Raw genomic sequence first — 17,119 nt, forward strand, 5'->3', positions numbered from 1 at the left:
GCTGGAGATGGGACTAGGTGCAGTGGATGACCAGGACGTCTTCTGTGTCTTGTCCTGCTCTTCGCGTTCCATGATGCTTGCAGAGACCACCTTCTTGACCATTGGACCTTCCACTGATCTCGTCCGCTCAATCCACCAGAGTCTGTCTTCACATCCTGGGATAGACATCTCCCTATCTTTAGATTGGCTAGGAGGGAGTTGAAGAGTGAGTTAAGAAGGGCTAAAAGAGGACATGAGAAGACTTTGGCTGATAGGATTAAGGAGAATCCTAAGGCGTTCTATAGATATGTTAAGAACAGAAGGTTGGTTAGATTAGGGCAAGATTAGGGCCAGTTACAGACAGCAGAGGGAAGTTGTGTGTGGAACCGGAAGCGATTGGAGAGGCATTGAACCAATATTTCTCTTCGGTGTTCACGCAGGGGGACATAAATGTAGCTGAGGAGAACACTGGGTTACAGGGGTGTAAACTAGACAGTATTGCAGTTGATAGGGGGGATGTGCTGGATATTCTTGAGGGTTTGAAAATAGATAAGTCCCCTGGGTCGGACGGGATTTATCCTAGGATTCTCTGGGAGGCAAGAGAGGCGATTGCAGAGCCTCTGGCTCTGATCTTCAGGTCGCCGTTGGTCTCAGGTATAGTGCCGGAAGATTGGAGGATAGCGAATGTTGTCCCATTGTTTAAGAAGGGGAACAGAGACTTCCCCGGGAATTATAGACCGGTGAGTCTTACTTCTGTTGTGGGCAAGGTTTTAGAAAAAATTATTAGGGATAGGATTTATAGTTATTTGGAGAGTAATGAATTGATTGGAGATAGTCAGCATGGTTTTGTAGCAGGTAGGTCGTGCCTTACTAACCTTATTGAGTTTTTTGAGAAAGTGACCAAAGAGGTGGATGGGGGTAAGGCAGTTGACGTGGTATATATGGATTTTAGTAAGGCGCTTGATAAGGTTCACCATGGAAGGCTTCTGCAGAAAATGCAGATGTATGGGATTGGGGGTAATCTAGGTAATTGGATCAGGAATTGGCTAGCAGATAGGAGACAGAGGGTGGTGGTTGATGGTAAGTATTCGTCATGGAGTTCAGTTACGAGTGGTGTGCCTCAGGGATCTGTTTTGGGGCCACTGCTGTTTGTAACTTTTATTAATGATCTGGATGAGGGTATAGTTGGGTGGATTAGTAAATTTGCTGATGACACCAAAGTCGGAGGTGTGGTAGATAGTGAGGAAGGGTGTCATAGTTTGCAGGGAGACTTGGACAGGTTGCAGAGCTGGGCCGAGAGGTGGCGGATGGAGTTTAATACGGAGAAGTGTGAGGTAATTCACTTTGGCAGGAATAACAGATGTGTCGAGTATAGGGCTAATGGGAGGACTCTGAATAGTGTGGATGAACAGAGGGATCTAGGTGTATGTGTACATAGATCCCTGAAAGTTGGGAATCAAGTAGATAAGGTTGTTAAGAAGGCATACAGTGTCTTGGCGTTTATTGGTAGGGGGATTGAATTTAGGAGTCGCAGTGTCATGTTGCAACTGTACACAACTCTGGTGCGGCCGCACTTGGAGTATTGTGTGCAGTTCTGGTCCCCACATTATAGGAAGGATGTGGAGGCTTTGGAGAGGGTGCAGAGGAGGTTTACCAGGATGTTGCCTGGTATGGAGGGGAGGTCCTATGAGGAGAGACTGAGGGATTTGGGGTTGTTTTCGTTAGAAAGAAGGCGGCTAAGAGGTGATCTTATTGAAACATATAAGATGATTAGAGGTTTAGATAGGGTGGACAGTGATAGCCTTTTTCCTCGGATGGAGAAAGCTAGCACGAGGGGGCATGGCTTTAAATTAAGGGCGGGTAGTTATAGGATGGATGCCAGGGGTAGGTTCTTTACCCAGAGGGTGGTGAGGGATTGGAATGCCCTGCCTGCTGCAGTTGTAAATGCGCCTAGTTTGGGGGCGTTTAAGAGATCCGTGGATAGGTTTATGAATGGAAAGGGATTGGTTTAGGTTAGAGGGTCATTGTTTTTGTAACTGGTCGGCGCAACATCGTGGGCCGAAGGGCCTGTTCTGCACTGTAATGTTCTATGTTCTATCTCTCCGAGGGTTGAGACCTGTCGGCTACCCTCACCTGGTTTAGTCAACTTGTCAAAGCCATTGCCTGGGGTGTGGCCGCTGTCGCATGCAAACAGCTACGGGGAGCCATAGGTGAGAGCTGAGTGCCAGGTGGGGACAAAGGGTGGACAAACTGCCCTGAAAGGACGTAACATGTTCCCCCACCAGAGGTACTACACCTCCCTGACACCCCATATACGCTCGATGGAATACACTGGTGAAGACTACTTTTAAATCACTAAGTGATGGTCAAGTGACAGGCCCATCCTTTACATGTTTAAATGTTTTTACGTATAAGATGATGAATGGGATGGATAGGATAGAGGTGGAAAGACTCAAGATAAAAGGGGGGCGGTTTAGAACGGAGTTGAGGAGGAACTTCTTCACTCAAAGGGTGGTGAATCTCTGGAATTCTCTGCCCGTTGAAGTGGTGGAGGCTGCCTCGCTAAATAAAAAAAAAATGGCCTACTCCTGCTCCTATTTCTTATGTTCTTATTATGTTCCTATGTTTAAATGCAGCGAGCAGGACAAATAGCTTGGATACTGACTAGAGAAGACCAAGTGGCGTTCTTTCTTCCTCTCCTTCCCCATCAAGTTTACTTGACAGTAAACACACAGGGTTGCCATTGCTGCAGATAGAGACTTAAAATAATTTAACCCGTCACTATAATTGCCAGGCCAATAGTTAAATCAGCCACCTACGTATTTAAAATCAGAAACATCGGGCCACTGAATGAAAGTTGCAAGTCCACCAAATTCAGCTTGAATCCAAGACACCAAACTACAGACTGTACATTCCTTTAATTTTTATGGATTATAATTTGACCAACCTATACTTCTCCACTCTAATCTATTTGTTTGCATGTGTAACCTTGGAGCTGGATTGTGTGTGTGAAAGTTGGAGTGTATTTTATTATTTTACTTAGGTCACTAAGTGTAATAAAGCCAACCTCTTTTTTTTCGTTAAACTCAAGAAAATCCACGAGGTTCTTTTGGGATCACAGTACAAAACAGTTATGCACTCACTAAATTGGCAAGAATATCCTTATCAAAACAAAACAAAAACTTGTTGCAGTCAAACTAGGAGAGGGAATCAAAGAGAGCCATTCATCTCTTCCCCACCTGATTAACTGTATTAAATAAAATTAAATGATATGGATGCCAGGTTATTACTTGAAAACTAATGTCACGCTCATTGAACCAGAAGGTACAACACACTCATTGAACCAGAAGGTCAGTGAGAAGTAAATGAGAAAGCATTTCTTGATTTTAAAGATGACACATGCTTGGAATAATCAGACAAGGAAATAAAGGCAAACATGAAAGAACATTCAAAGTGCAATTGATGGTAGGCTAGGATAATTGGAGCTCGAGAGGGATAAACCTCTTGACTGCCATTACCATCTATTCATTTGCTAAGGCAGCTGGTTCATCCTCCAATCTGTAGAGGATAAAGTGGAAATTTATGCATTGTTGCTTGGAAATGTCAATAGTTGGAAGCAGTTGTGTGCACACATTAACACTTTGCAGACAATGTACGTCATTATTTATTAATATTTTGCAGGTTTTTGTACTATGTTTAAAATTAGTACATCATTGCTACCTAAGGAAACAGTATTGTTTCTTTGAAGTCAAATTGATTTGCAATTCTGTCACCAAAGGAAATTTCTGCTCAGGAATTGAAATTTTGTAACATTTTGGAAATGAAACATGTGTCAGAAGTGGCTCAAACTAGTAACCTAGACTGAATGGCTACTATTTAAGTATAAAATTGGAACATTTAGTTTGTTTAAAGAAACGTTTCAGTTTGCCAAGAAATTGAAATGTGAAAATTAACTTCTGGTAGAACATGGTTCTCAGGAGCTCCATGGCATTGAATCTGTTACTGCTTATTTCTAATACTTCATTGTACTGTTTATTTGGTAAATATTTGCTTGGATGAACAAAAAAATTGCTCTGGTTAAAGGAATTTTTTCATTGAAAAATGTTGGCTAAGGGAACTACGTGGAAAAAATATTGGTACTGCACTAGCCTTTCCTGAAAAGTGATCTCTGATTTTAACACACTGTTTCAAAAGAGTGCTGAAAATCCAAATTGTGTATTTATTCTCTAGCAAGAAGGAAAAAGGAGAGGATGTGCTGTGGATATATTCAAAGCTAATAGATCAGAGATAATTATAAATATATAGCATTAAATTGATGACAATCACACAACCCTGTCAAAAGGCCTAGGGTTAGATAAATAAACTGGTTATGTCTAGATTTGGTTATGTCACTATTGGCTATATATCAGAACAAAACTGGACTTTGTGAATAAATTATCAAAATATAATACCAGAAATTCTAGAGAGAAATAAATTGATTAGGGGTAGTCAACACGGTTTTGTGAAGGGTCGGTCATGCCTCACAAACCTTATCGAGTTTTTTGAAAACGTGACCAAAGAGTTGGATAAGGTAAGGCAGTTGACGTGATGTATATGGATTTTAGTAAAGCGTTTGATAAGGTTCCCCATGGTAGGCTACTGCAGAAAATGCAGATGCATGGGATTGAGGGTGATTTAGCAGTTTGGATCAGGAATTGGCTAGCTGATAGAAGACAGAGGTTGGTGGTTGATGGGAAATATTCAACCTGGAGTTCAGTTACAAGTGGTGTACCTCAAGGATCTGTTTTGGGGCCACTGCTGTTTGTAATTTTTATAAACGACCTAGATGAGGGTGTAGAAGGATAGGTTAGTAAATTTGCTGACGACACCAAAGTCGGAGGCGTTGTAAACAGTGAGGATGGAAGTTACAGTTTGCAGAGGGACTTAGATAAGCTGCAGAGCTGGGCCGAGAGGTGGCAAATGGAGTTTAATACGGAAAAGTGTGAGGTGATTCACTTTGGAAAGAGTAACAGGAATACAGAATATAGGGCTAATGGAAGGACTCTTAGTGTTGATGAGCAGAGAGATCTCGGTGTACATGTGCATAGCTCCCTGAAAGTTGGCACCCAGGTTGATAAGGTTGTTAAGAAGGCATACGGTGAGTTAGCTTTTATTGGTAGAGGGACTGAATTTCGGAGCCGTGAGATCATGTTGCAACCGTACAAAACTCTGGTGTGGCCACACTTGGAATATTGCGTACAGTTCTGGTCACTGCATTATAAAGAAAGATGTGGAGGCATTGGAAAGGGTGCAGAGGAGGTTTACCAGGATGTTGCCTGGTATGGTGGGAAGGTCTTATGAGGAAAGGCTGAGGGACTTGACGTTGTTTTCATTAGAGAGAAGAAGGTTACGAGGTGACCTAATTGAGGCATACAAGATGATCAGAGGGTTAGATAGGGTGGACAGTGAGAGTCTTTTTCCTCGGATGGTGATGGCTAACACGAGGGGACATAGCTCTAAATTAAGGGATGGTAATTATAGGACGGATGTCAGAGGTAGGTTCTTTACTCAGAGGGTAGTAAGGGCATGGAATGCCCTGCCTGCAGCAGTTGTGGACTTGCCAACTTTAAGGGCGTTCAAATGGTCAGTTAATAGGCATATGGATAACATTGGAATAGTTTAGGTTAGAGGGCCATTAGATTGGTTCCTCTGGTCGGCACAACATCGAGGGCCGAAGGGCCTGTACTGCGCTGTAATGTTCTATGTTCTATGAAATTTACTTTTAATATGATTGAATACACATTGATTTGTGTATGCAAGTACACTTGTTTGTCCGTCACTCATTTCTCAATATTTACTTTTGAGCTTTTTGTAGGCATTACTGTGCAATCAAAAAGACTCAAAACTGAACTTATGTTCATTGGTGGTGAGAACAGAAGGTGAGGTATTCCTACTCTTCAGAATGGAAGTACATGGATAATGTTGATGCAGCCAAGGTAATTGATTTAGACTGTTTGAACAGATCTGAAAGGGGAGAAGGCAAACAGCAAATATAATTATTGCTTTGTTGATTAACTATTCAAGAACAAGCTGGAGAAATATGTAGCATGAATGCAAATGAAGTTAGAGATAACAAATATTGACAGATGGTCAAATAATCCATGGGGGTCATTGTTCCTTTACTTTTGGCAGCATTGAAATGTCGTCTGTAGTAAGCAGCTAGCCAGTTCTGAATCATGGAAGAAGAATGGGTAAACAATGTAGAATTTTGTCCAAGTATCCCTGCAAGTCTGGGAGATATTTTGAAGATTTTCTTTTTAAATGAACAAAATAGTGGAGATTGGCACACTATGGGGAAATACTACATGATCTGTTCAAGGAAAATACATGAATATCATGAGAATACATGATGCATTCTCATTCCACGCTTTCGTAATAATTCAAGCCTTTCAGTGTCAATTATCATTCGGTTGCAGTTAGAAAATTATCTATTGATATGCATGCACATAGAAAATTGTGGAATAGAAACCAAACTCAGTACTGCTCATTGCTTGGGCACTATGGGAATTGTTTGGAGACCAAAATGGTGACCGATGCATGCATGTATATTTCTGATGCAACATGTGCTGAACACTATCTTGCTGACAGAGATAGCACATGCAATACTTCCACCATTAGTACGCAAATCACAAAGATCACAACATCAATTAGCGCACAATGCAGATTGATACCTGCACTATTTTGAAGCTCAATGCTAGAGTAACCTCCCTCTCAACTTGCACAGCTGAATGTGCATTAAAAAGCAGTCCATATTCAAATGCAACCAAGATCTAGACAGTATCAGGCTGTATCATCTCACAGAATTCTATCCACATGCCTCAGGCTTGAACCTTGGCATTGATCTCTACAGTAAACTGCTTCCATTGCCATTATACCACGTGTCAGAAGGGTCACCTGGTTCTCTACAGAAACAGGACTCTTCTCCACCAATACGTCCAATGCAACAAATAAAATTCTTGAGGCATTTCTTCTCCTATACTTAACCATCTGGTGCTGTCTTCCAGATCAGATTCTCTTTCTGCATGAACCACCTCCCCACGCATGTTCCAGCCATAATGCACTCCCTCTTTAAGCGGTATAGGCTAGCTTTAAATAGCGAAGGCAAGTTTTAACTGGTGCTAGTGCATTACAATTGTTACCCCGCTGCTGATCTTGCAGCCAATCCATAGCAGTTATTGCTAACTGCTTACAGAACTTATTATAATGAGCAGACATCATGATGTTGGCGTGCTGCCTACATTTCAATCAACAGGTGCCAGTTAATTAAATATTGTGATTCCTCTGCCCGTTTTTCGACCTATCCAATTTAGATCCCAATTAATTTGAAGGTTGTGTGTGAACCAATTAGGTCAGCAAAAGTGCACAGAAAAAAATTACCATTATTTTCAACAAAAATGTGACAATTTGGGGTTGAACATTCTTCCCCTGTTCACAAGGGAAATGTTCTGTTCGTAGCTGCATAGCAGAAGCAAATGGGATGGATATCTTTATCTCCAAAACTGGACATAAAGGTGGAGAAAGTTTTCTTTTCTGGCAACACAGCACAGACTTACAATTTACAGGGGCAGGCAACATTACATTTAGATGGAAAATACCATCCACCATTTCATAAATTTTCCTTTCTCCATGAAATAAAGCAAAGGATGAACTAAGTGATTGGTATCCAGGAAAATTACTAAAAGGTTGAAGTGGGTCATGTGACATGAGATGGCTCTGGCACTGTACCAATTTGTTAATTCCCAGGATTCAGACTGGCACTAGCAGAGTTTAATAATCAAGGCAAGGAATTTATTCCCTGGCGCTCCTGTACTTCATCTGATCTTGCTCCTCCAGTGCCTTCTGTTGACATGTTGGACTGGCAGAAATGGAACATGCAAGGTAATAAAGGGTGAGCACTCATTGGGATTAAGGAGGAAGAGAACGAGTGCAACTTGTGGCTGAGAAATTCTACACGTGGGTGTCATAGTGTCAGCGTAGGCATTCAGTCACTAACCTAGTGTTGACAATATGCCACTGACCTCACCATCTCCTTCAGTAAGACCACAGTGCCTAGCTATGCCTGATACACATAAGTTGTGAGATGTTTCACATTGGGGATCTCATCACCAGATGTTAATAAGGAGTACAGGGTTGACAGAGCTGGTTTGCCGTTGTCCTTTCCGGTGCCTAAATTGGTGATAGATGGTCCATCCAGTTTCTTTCCTTTGTGTTTTTGTTGTAGCAGTTGGATATATTTCAGAGGGTGTTTTAGAGTCAACCACATTGCTGTCGATCTAGTCACATGTCGGCCAGGCCAGGCAAGGATGGCAGGTTCATCATTTGACTTTTAATTTCAGATGTTTTATTTTGAGTTTAAATTCCACATCTGTCATGCTGGGATTAGAACCCAGATCCCCAGATCATTACCCTGGGTCTCTGTGTTACTAGTCCAGTGATAATGCCACTGCGTTACCACTTCCCCTAATTTGTGGACACCTACCCTTAGTGCTGGAGTGTTAAATAGCAGGTGTTGGTGTTACATGTTAAATTTATTCACAACAGACACTTCAGGCATTAGTTGCATCTGTTATCTCTGGGTGTTTTTTTCACTGGCAATCTCTGGCTATTATTAATATCATTAAAGTACAACTAAATAATGAGCAGGAAATAGGTGTAAGAAACAGGAAGTGTCAAGACCTTTTGCATTTAGAATAAATAAATATATAAGATGCAAAATAAAATTCAAATTAAAAACTCAGAGCTCTACAATGCTGGTTATATAGTGACATCATATATGATCTTATTGCATGGCACACTTAACTATTATAACAGTCGTAGTACAAGCCTTGAGTATTACTGAAAAATATATTTTCATCTTCAAAATTTAAAACAGTGTCCAAGATCAGATATAATTCTGCAATTGGACAACATTCTGTTAAATAATCCTCTGACAACCAGACTTGCATTAATGTAGTCATACGAAGGGCAGACAGAAAGAACAGTCGGGACTCTCCCAAATAAATACTAAGTTCCCAGTATGTGGGAAAACGGGAGTAATTCCCATCGGGTTTTTTAGCGTACTTACCAGAGTGAATCTCTGACACTCTGAAAATCAGTGGGTGGGGCCAATTCCTATCCAAGAGGGCGGCAGCATAGTGCTGAGCAGGCCACTGTGCAAATGCCAAGTTGCCAGCATGGAAATCAGCGCATGCACAGTGCCACCCCCCCCACCCCCGCCCCCGCCCCCGCTCCATTGCCGGCCTCCTGAACCTTCCAACTTCCAATTGCTGACCTCCTGGACCTCCCCAGCTCAGCCCCGATGTTCTCCCTGCTCTCACCCCCCTCTCCCCATCAGCCCCAATATGTTCACCTGCATCCCATCAGTCACAACTCATCTCCCTGGATCCCAATGACCAGCCCCAATGTCTCCCCACCCACCCATGCTGATGGTCAACACAGATAGCCCTCCCTCTCCCACCAATCCTTTTTCAGAGCGGCAGTGGGTTCCCCTCCCACTGATCGCCCCCACAATAGGCTCTGCCCCCAGTACAGACCACCCCATCCGGCCCCACCACCTTGACACTGTGCAGCACCCAGTGGGCAGTGCCAGTTTGCCCCTTGGGCAGTGCCAGGGTGCCAGGCTGGCACTGCCTAAGGGGCATTCCTCCTCACCTCTGGCCTCTGGTCCCTCCAGTGGGTCAGACATCTGTGTTCCATTAGTTGGGAGCAGTCGTAAACGTCATTGGAGGGAACCATTTCCCGCAGGGGGAAGACATTAGTGGACCTGGAGAATTCCATCCCAACCCTGCTAAATCATGTGGAAGTATCAATTTCTGTGACATTTCCATATGATAATCAGCTCAGTCCATGCAGAACTAATGATGCCAAAAATCTTACCTTGAGAGATGCACGGACACCATGGCACCCAGCATGAATTCCACGAATTGGCTTCTGCTGATGTCTCCCGGCCTGCTAGTGCAGCGCAGCGGGCTGGGGGAAATCGTCCCCAACATGTGCACAGATGATGCCTATTTCAGCTAAACAAAGAATGTGACAGCCATTTGCTGGTTCATTCCTCAGGGTAATGTCTTGACCAGAATCAAGCTGCCTCACTGAAATTTTCAAACCATGCTTGGCAATTAACTGTCAGCCAACAACAACTGGTACATTCTCCATGGTAATGCCTCTACCAGGCAATCAATCAGTATTCTCTTCTCATATAGTGTGAAGTTGGTGTTTCCCATGACATTGGTATTCTTACAATTGTCCTGATGATTGCAAGATGAAAAGCTTCAACAAAATGTATTTTGTCTGCAATACCTAACTATTATACTTAATATCAATCACAAGCATATCCAGTGTTATATGCATTTTTTTCAGCAGTGTGGATAAAGGTGATACTACTGGAAAATGAAACATTTTACAATTTGGGATCACACTAATACTGTATGGAGGTAGCCAGATGCAGTGACATAAACACTTACTCATTATTTCATTTGAAGTGTTTGAAACATCAAAATATATAACCAAAATGAATACGTTTTGACAGTTGCTTAACACTAACTTCATTGAAACACTACCTATTTTTTAATTAGGAATTTCTGACATGTATTATCATTTATACTGATTAACACAAGGCAAGGATTTAAAAACTGGAATTGAATTTAAACATTTTCTTAAACTCTGATGTTGAGCAACCTACATAGGTGATCCTTAAAATAAGCTAAACAAAACTGAAATAAGATTCTGTTCTTCCTGCAAAGCGTATGGCTCCATTAACTTAACATTACCATGAAAAGCAAGATGTAAACACAAAGATGGAAATAAATCTCCAAATCAAAGTAAGCATGTTCACGTACACTCAAAAACACTTCTGTCATTTAGAAAATAATGTCCCAGAGCTTGCGATAGGAATAACAGTGCAGCATTCATGTTGTTATGCATGAAATAATGCAGCAGCTTCCAGCATCCACATACATGCAATAAAACACAGAGATTAGGAAGTTACAGTCCAATATGCTCTTCTCCTCCACAAGCTTCATTATCACACCCAAGAGACTGGACATTCAGATGGGTATCAAATTCTAGTCCTTAGAGACAAGACACCCACTAAATATATCAGAAGGTTGACGGCCTTTTCTATTCAAATGCGAGCGAAAGTTTAGTTGTCGTACTTATTAGCATAAACAAGTCCTCAGCATTAAATAAACACTTTTAAAAGTGTGGAATCTCATTCTTTAATTTTTTAATTATTGAGGATTTAAAAAAAATTTAATTCATTTTTAACATTTTTCTTTGTTTATCTATCTCTCTCTTATTGCATTTTTCTTTCCATCTCTTCATTTTGCTTTCTGCACATAATTTAACATCAAATTAAAACTTTCAAGTTTACATTTCCTTGTTCAAGTTCCAGAGGCAGGATTTTGGTTCCTGGGTCCTGATCCTGCTACCAGGATTAAGTACAGATTGGGGACCAACATAGCGGCATAACTCAGAGGGTGACTTTGTAGGGGATGGCTAATTAAATGGCCACCTCCAGAAGTCACATTGCCATAAGGATGATGGCCAGGTTCCTGAGTCTGAAGGCCCATAGGTAGCTAGCCAGCAGTCATGGATTGGCAGCCCTACCACCAGAGGACGGAGTTGCTGAAGTATGAACGGAGGCATGAGGGGCTATATTCTTGGTCATTGACCACAAAAGGTGTAAATAAGAGAGGTGAAAGAGTTGGAGCCATTGGAGATGAGAAGGGAAACCCCCACGGTAATGGCCACTGCTGCAGTCAAGTTTTTGTAGAATCACTGCAGAGCAAAGGAAGCGGCAATGGCCTAATGATATTATTGCTAGACTATTAATCCAGAAACTCAGATAATGTTCTGGGGACCCGGGTTCAAATCATGCCGTGTCAGATGGTGGAAATTGAATTCAATAAAAAGTATCTGGAATTAAGAATCTACTAATGACCATGAAACCACTGTCGATTGTCAGAAAAATACATCTGGTTCACTAATGTCCTTTAGGGAAAGAAATCTGCTGTCCTTACCTCGTCTGGCCTATATGTAACTCTAGAGCCACAGCAATGTGGTTGACTCTCAACTGCCCTCAGGAAACCAGGGATGGGCAACAAATGTTGAGCAGCCAGAGATACCCATGTCCCATGAATGAATTTAAAGAAGACAATTCGGCCCCTCAAGCCTGCACTGACAAAATTCCACCCTTATCCCTGTAATCTTATGTATTTACCCTGCTAATCCCTCTGACACGAAGGGTCAATTTAGTATGGCCAATCAACATAACCCACACATCTTTGAAGTAAGAGAGGAAATCGGAGCACAAAGGAAATCCACACAGACATGGAGAGAATATGCAAACTCCACACAGTCATCCAAGGCAGGAATTGAATCCAGGTCTCTGGCACTGTGAGGCAGCGGGGCTAACCAGCGTCTTCCACATTGAGTGGAGTCTTCGATGTAGCTGGGAGGCTGCCACTGACTCATGGATGGCCACCTGCTCTGACTAGTACTCTGTACATCAGCTGAAAAATTCAGTCAGTCTTGGAAGAATGCTCTCAACTAAGCCCTCAAGGGCTTAATTGGTTCCCCACTGTGGCCAGGCAAATAATCATTCCCACCTCTTGCATAATTGCATAAAGGCGGGAACATATCTTGGAGCTAGCCTGAAGTGATTTCACTCTTGTTTTTGTGTCCCTCCAACTTCAGACACACCTTCATGGGTCGTTGAAAGTTCATTCCCATGCGTCTCAGTAAGGATCCTTCAAACAGATTGGTTGAAGTCCCACATTATTGTTTGATCTGCTGACATAGTTCCCAGATCCCCTGTAGAATTTGCCATACTGAACCAGACTTCTGATGACGGTAATTTGCCATACAAAGGTCCACATAAAAAATTATTTGTGCAGCAGGAGGTCTAATGAATGATAAACATTATTTGCCACTGACCGCAAAATTTAATTTATTTTGATGCCCAAAATACTGATTTTGCTGCATGCAAATTCTTCTCAAAACTGTTTTTCATCTTAAAATGTTTTTGATTGTCTTTCGTACCCTACTCATATCCTGAAAATATTGGGGTATAGGTTCTTGGCTGCCATTACCCCTGTGGTACCTTACTTACACTGTTCTTCTGCATGTGTGAACCTAGAGAAGGAACTGCTGGTGGACTATGAATGGATTATCATCACTCTCTCTTTTCTATAGTCACCAAGCATCTATATTTTAAAGCATTTTAAAGCCTAGGACCTTAAGACTGGGTATGTGAACATGGTTATTCCCACCATAACTGAGATCATCCAATTCAACATAAACGAGATCTCAAACCTGGAACCGTTCAATCGTAAGGAACAGTTTAATCAGGATTAAAAGATACTTTTAAGGCTTAATTTTATCAATACCACCAAATTTGGAGCAGCTCCATTCATAATTGTAGATTGTAAATCAAGATATTTGCTGGGGTTTTGTTATGCAGGAAACAGTGGCACTTGTCAGTTTTTATTATTACTTCTCTTGATGCTTTCAGGTTTTTATGTTTCATCCAGTTCCTGAAAGATTTATTGAACTCACCAGATTCATTTGAATCCTCAAATTGACGTCAGCAGTGTAATGTGCCAAGGTTGCCTTGATACAGCTGCAGTAACTATAGAATCAACTGAGGCATATCCTTTCATTCTGCCAAGTGATAGCCAAGTAGCAAATATCACACAATCCCATCTGGTACATTGACTGAAAGTGTTAGTACTTAAAGCTTTGAGATAGCAACGAAAACTGTAATTAGAATGGCATGCCACAATTTCATGCCATAATTGCTTTTATCCAGTAGAGTCACAAAGTAACCAGGCAGCTTACCAAGGCTTGGCACAGTCAAGTATGATAGATATTTGGAAGCAAATAAGAAAATAATGCATTCTACAAATGTCAAATATGAGCTCCAGAACACCTAACTCATTAATTTTAATATTTTTGTAGCTTACACAATACAATTCAATTCTTTTTCTCCCTCCCTCTTTCAAAGCAATGCTTCCATGAGCCTGGCTGAGTTTCGAACTCCATTGTCATCATTATGTAAGAAGAGAGCTTTCTCGTCTTCAAACAAGGAGATGTGACTAAAGGACGGGAGAGTCAATACATGGCAGTCATCAGGGATCTGCTCTTGTAACAGCGCAGTATCCATATTGCCAGAAAAAGGGGAAGAATGTTTTGAAAAAAAAATCTAAATTTTATCCTTAGGGCTTTGTAAGCCAGTGATTGGTGAGTGTCTTGCTGGTGAAGACTGTGCAAAAAGATTACTATGATGAATGCAAAGTATCTGGGCCCTAAAATAGTCCTGGAATTCACAGGAATACACCTTAGGCTATCAGGAGGAGATTGATGTGACAAGTCACAGGCTTGAATAAGTTTATGATCTGGCCTGTCATAGATTCATTTTAAAAACATTGTCCAGGACAGGTGGAAAACCTTGTGCCCTAACTCAAAAGGTTCTGAAGCCTTCTCCTTGTGATTCATGCTCTATCCATTTTCTAGCTGCCCCAATCATCTCAATCCAGTAATTTCGCATGGTGTCTGGAGTGCAGAACACTTGTTTTGAATGGCAGATGATAATTCAGGCAAAGATCTACCTGGACTGGCAATTAATTATCATAAGATTGTCAAAAAAAACAGTTACCTAGTTGTTGTCTTCAACTGCCTTTACTAACAAGTACATATGCCACTAATGTAGCTCTGTGACTACAGATCGATGGGGATGCAAAAATTCTACACTGTGCTGTGATCATCCCTAATGCTCCTTTTCTGGTGCGCCATACTCCAGCAGTCACTCTTACCTTTTAGTTTAGGTCAGATCAACCACTCACTGCCATCTGCTGTAATTCATGTATTGGTACATTTCCCAAAGATACCAACTGGTCTCTGTTATTGTCTCAAATGGCTAGTCTTCACATGTAAGCCCAGGCATCAATCAACTTAGGCTACTCAACTGGCAAACACTAAGTTCAATCCTTCCATGACTTTCATCCCCCAATGTAAATACCTGTGATTTTCAAGACAATGTCTATCGAACAATAATATGAACCTGATTTAATGGATGCGTTCTTACCACTCTTTCATGCTATGCTCCTGCTGCTGCAAAGATGGAGAATTTGGCAGCAAGCCAAATTTCCCTTCACTGCAGTGAGATAGGAAAATTCCACTGGCATGAATGGTCGGAAAATTCTGGTCAATGTGTTTTCCAATCACTGGTCGCGAAGATTGTGAAGCCATTTATAGCATTCGGATTGTTGTCTTGGCTCAGATTAGCTAACCATAAATAGACCACACATTGAACCTCAACTTTGTTGCTCAAATAACTTAGTAACATACCACACAGTGCATTTTCATGCACCCTCGTCAGAACCTACAAAATGAGCTTTTATAAAAAGGCACAGAGAAATTGCCAACTGAATTGCTCATCATGAGTTGTTGCAGTAATAAAGTTGAGAACTTGGCAGCAGTAGATCAATGTAAGGTACACTAAAAACTTGTAAAGCTACTTAAGTAATTTTGCAATGCCATAATAGGTCCCTAGTATGGTACAAACAAAATCCTTTATACTGTGACATTCAACCATAACATTCATGGCATAACCATCATTGAATCCCCATCTACAATATTCTGGATGTCACTACTAACCAGAAATGTAATAAGTTATATCAATATGGTGGCTACAGCAGCAAGTTAGAAATTAAAAATTCTCCTGACTGCCCATGTCCACCATTTACGAGGCACATGTCAGGAATTTGATGGAACAGTCTACACTTGCCTGGATGAATGTAACTTCAACAACATTTATAAAGCTAAACACCATCCAGGACAAAGCAGCCTGCTTGATTGGCACCCCACCTACCACCTTCAACATCCACCCGCTGCACCACGGACCCAGATTAGCAGCAGTGTGTACCCTCTACAGGAAGCACTGCAGCAACTTACCAGGCCCCCCTCAACAGCACCTCCAAACTAAGGTGTAGAAGGATAAGGACAGCAGATGCATGGGAACATCAACACGTACAGGTTCCCCTCCAAGCTGCACACCATCTTGACTTGCAACTATATCAATGTTCCTTCACGGGTATTGGGACAGAATCCTGGAGTTCCTGTCCTAATAGCTCTGTTGGTGTAGTTATATCAAGTGGACTCCAATGGTTCAAGAAAGTACCATCTTCTTAATGGATTTGGGAAGTAGCGTAAACACTGGGCTAGCTAATATCCCACAAAGTCATTAAAAAATTTTGTAACAGCCAGAGTGTAGACAATTAGCTGCATGTCATAGTCATAGAGATTTACAACAAGGAAGCCCAACTTGTTCATGCTACCTCTTTTTTTTAATCCCTAAACTAGTCCCAATTGCCCATGTTTGGCCTCTATACCCATCTTTCCCATGTAACTGTCTAAATGTTTTTTAAAAGACAAAATTGTGCTCGCCTACACTACTGGCAGCTTGTTTCAGACACTCACCACCCTCTATGTGAAAAAATTGCTCCTCTGGATCCTTTTATGTCTCTTCCCTCTCACCTTAAATCTATGTCCTCTAGTTTAGACTCCCCTGCCTTTGGGAAAAGATATTGACTATCTAGCTGATCTATGCCTCTCATTATTTTATAGACCTCTATAAGATCACCCCTCAGCCTCCTACGCTCCAGAGAAAAAAGTCCCAGTCAATCCAGCTTCTCCATATAATTCAAACCATCTAGTCCCAGTAGCATCCTCTTTTCTGCACTCTTTCTAGTTTAATAATATCCTTTCTATAATAGGGTGTCCAGAACTGTTCACAGTACTCCAAGTGTGGCCTTATCAATGTCTTGTACAATGTCAACAAGACGTCCCAACTCCTGTATTCAATGTTCTGACCAATGAAATCGAGCATGCCCAAATGCCTTCTTCACCACTCTGTCCACCTGTGACCTCACTATCAAGGAGCTATGAACCTGTACCCCTAGATCTCTTTGTTCTATAATTCTCCCCAGCGCCCTACCATTAACTGAGCAAGTCCTGCCCTAGGTCGATCGACCAAAATGTAAAATCTCACATATATCTACATTAAACTCCATCTACCATTCATCAGCCCACTGACCCAATT

At 41.6% G+C, this 17,119-nt stretch overlaps 1 protein-coding gene across 2 annotated transcripts in view; it reads right to left on the reverse strand.

Moving 5' to 3' along the window:
• Positions 1 to 17,119, reverse strand: part of LOC145347785 (3',5'-cyclic-AMP phosphodiesterase 4B-like) — a 308,064-nt gene that overhangs the window by 258,395 nt on the left and 32,550 nt on the right. Inside the window, exon 1 of one of the 2 annotated variants that reach the window (XM_080195598.1) lies at positions 9,895 to 9,955. The exons of the other annotated variant lie outside the window; for it this stretch is intronic. Coding sequence (XP_080051724.1) covers positions 9,895 to 9,929 — 35 coding nt within the window. The 5' untranslated portion in view covers positions 9,930 to 9,955. Of the gene's footprint in view, positions 1 to 9,894; positions 9,956 to 17,119 lie in introns of those variants that run through there. 2 annotated transcript variants of the gene reach the window in all.

Source organism: Carcharhinus amblyrhynchos, chromosome 9 (assembly GCF_965287045.1).
Source record: "Carcharhinus amblyrhynchos chromosome 9, sCarAmb.v2.hapA, whole genome shotgun sequence".
Lineage (NCBI taxonomy): Eukaryota > Metazoa > Chordata > Chondrichthyes > Carcharhiniformes > Carcharhinidae > Carcharhinus > Carcharhinus amblyrhynchos.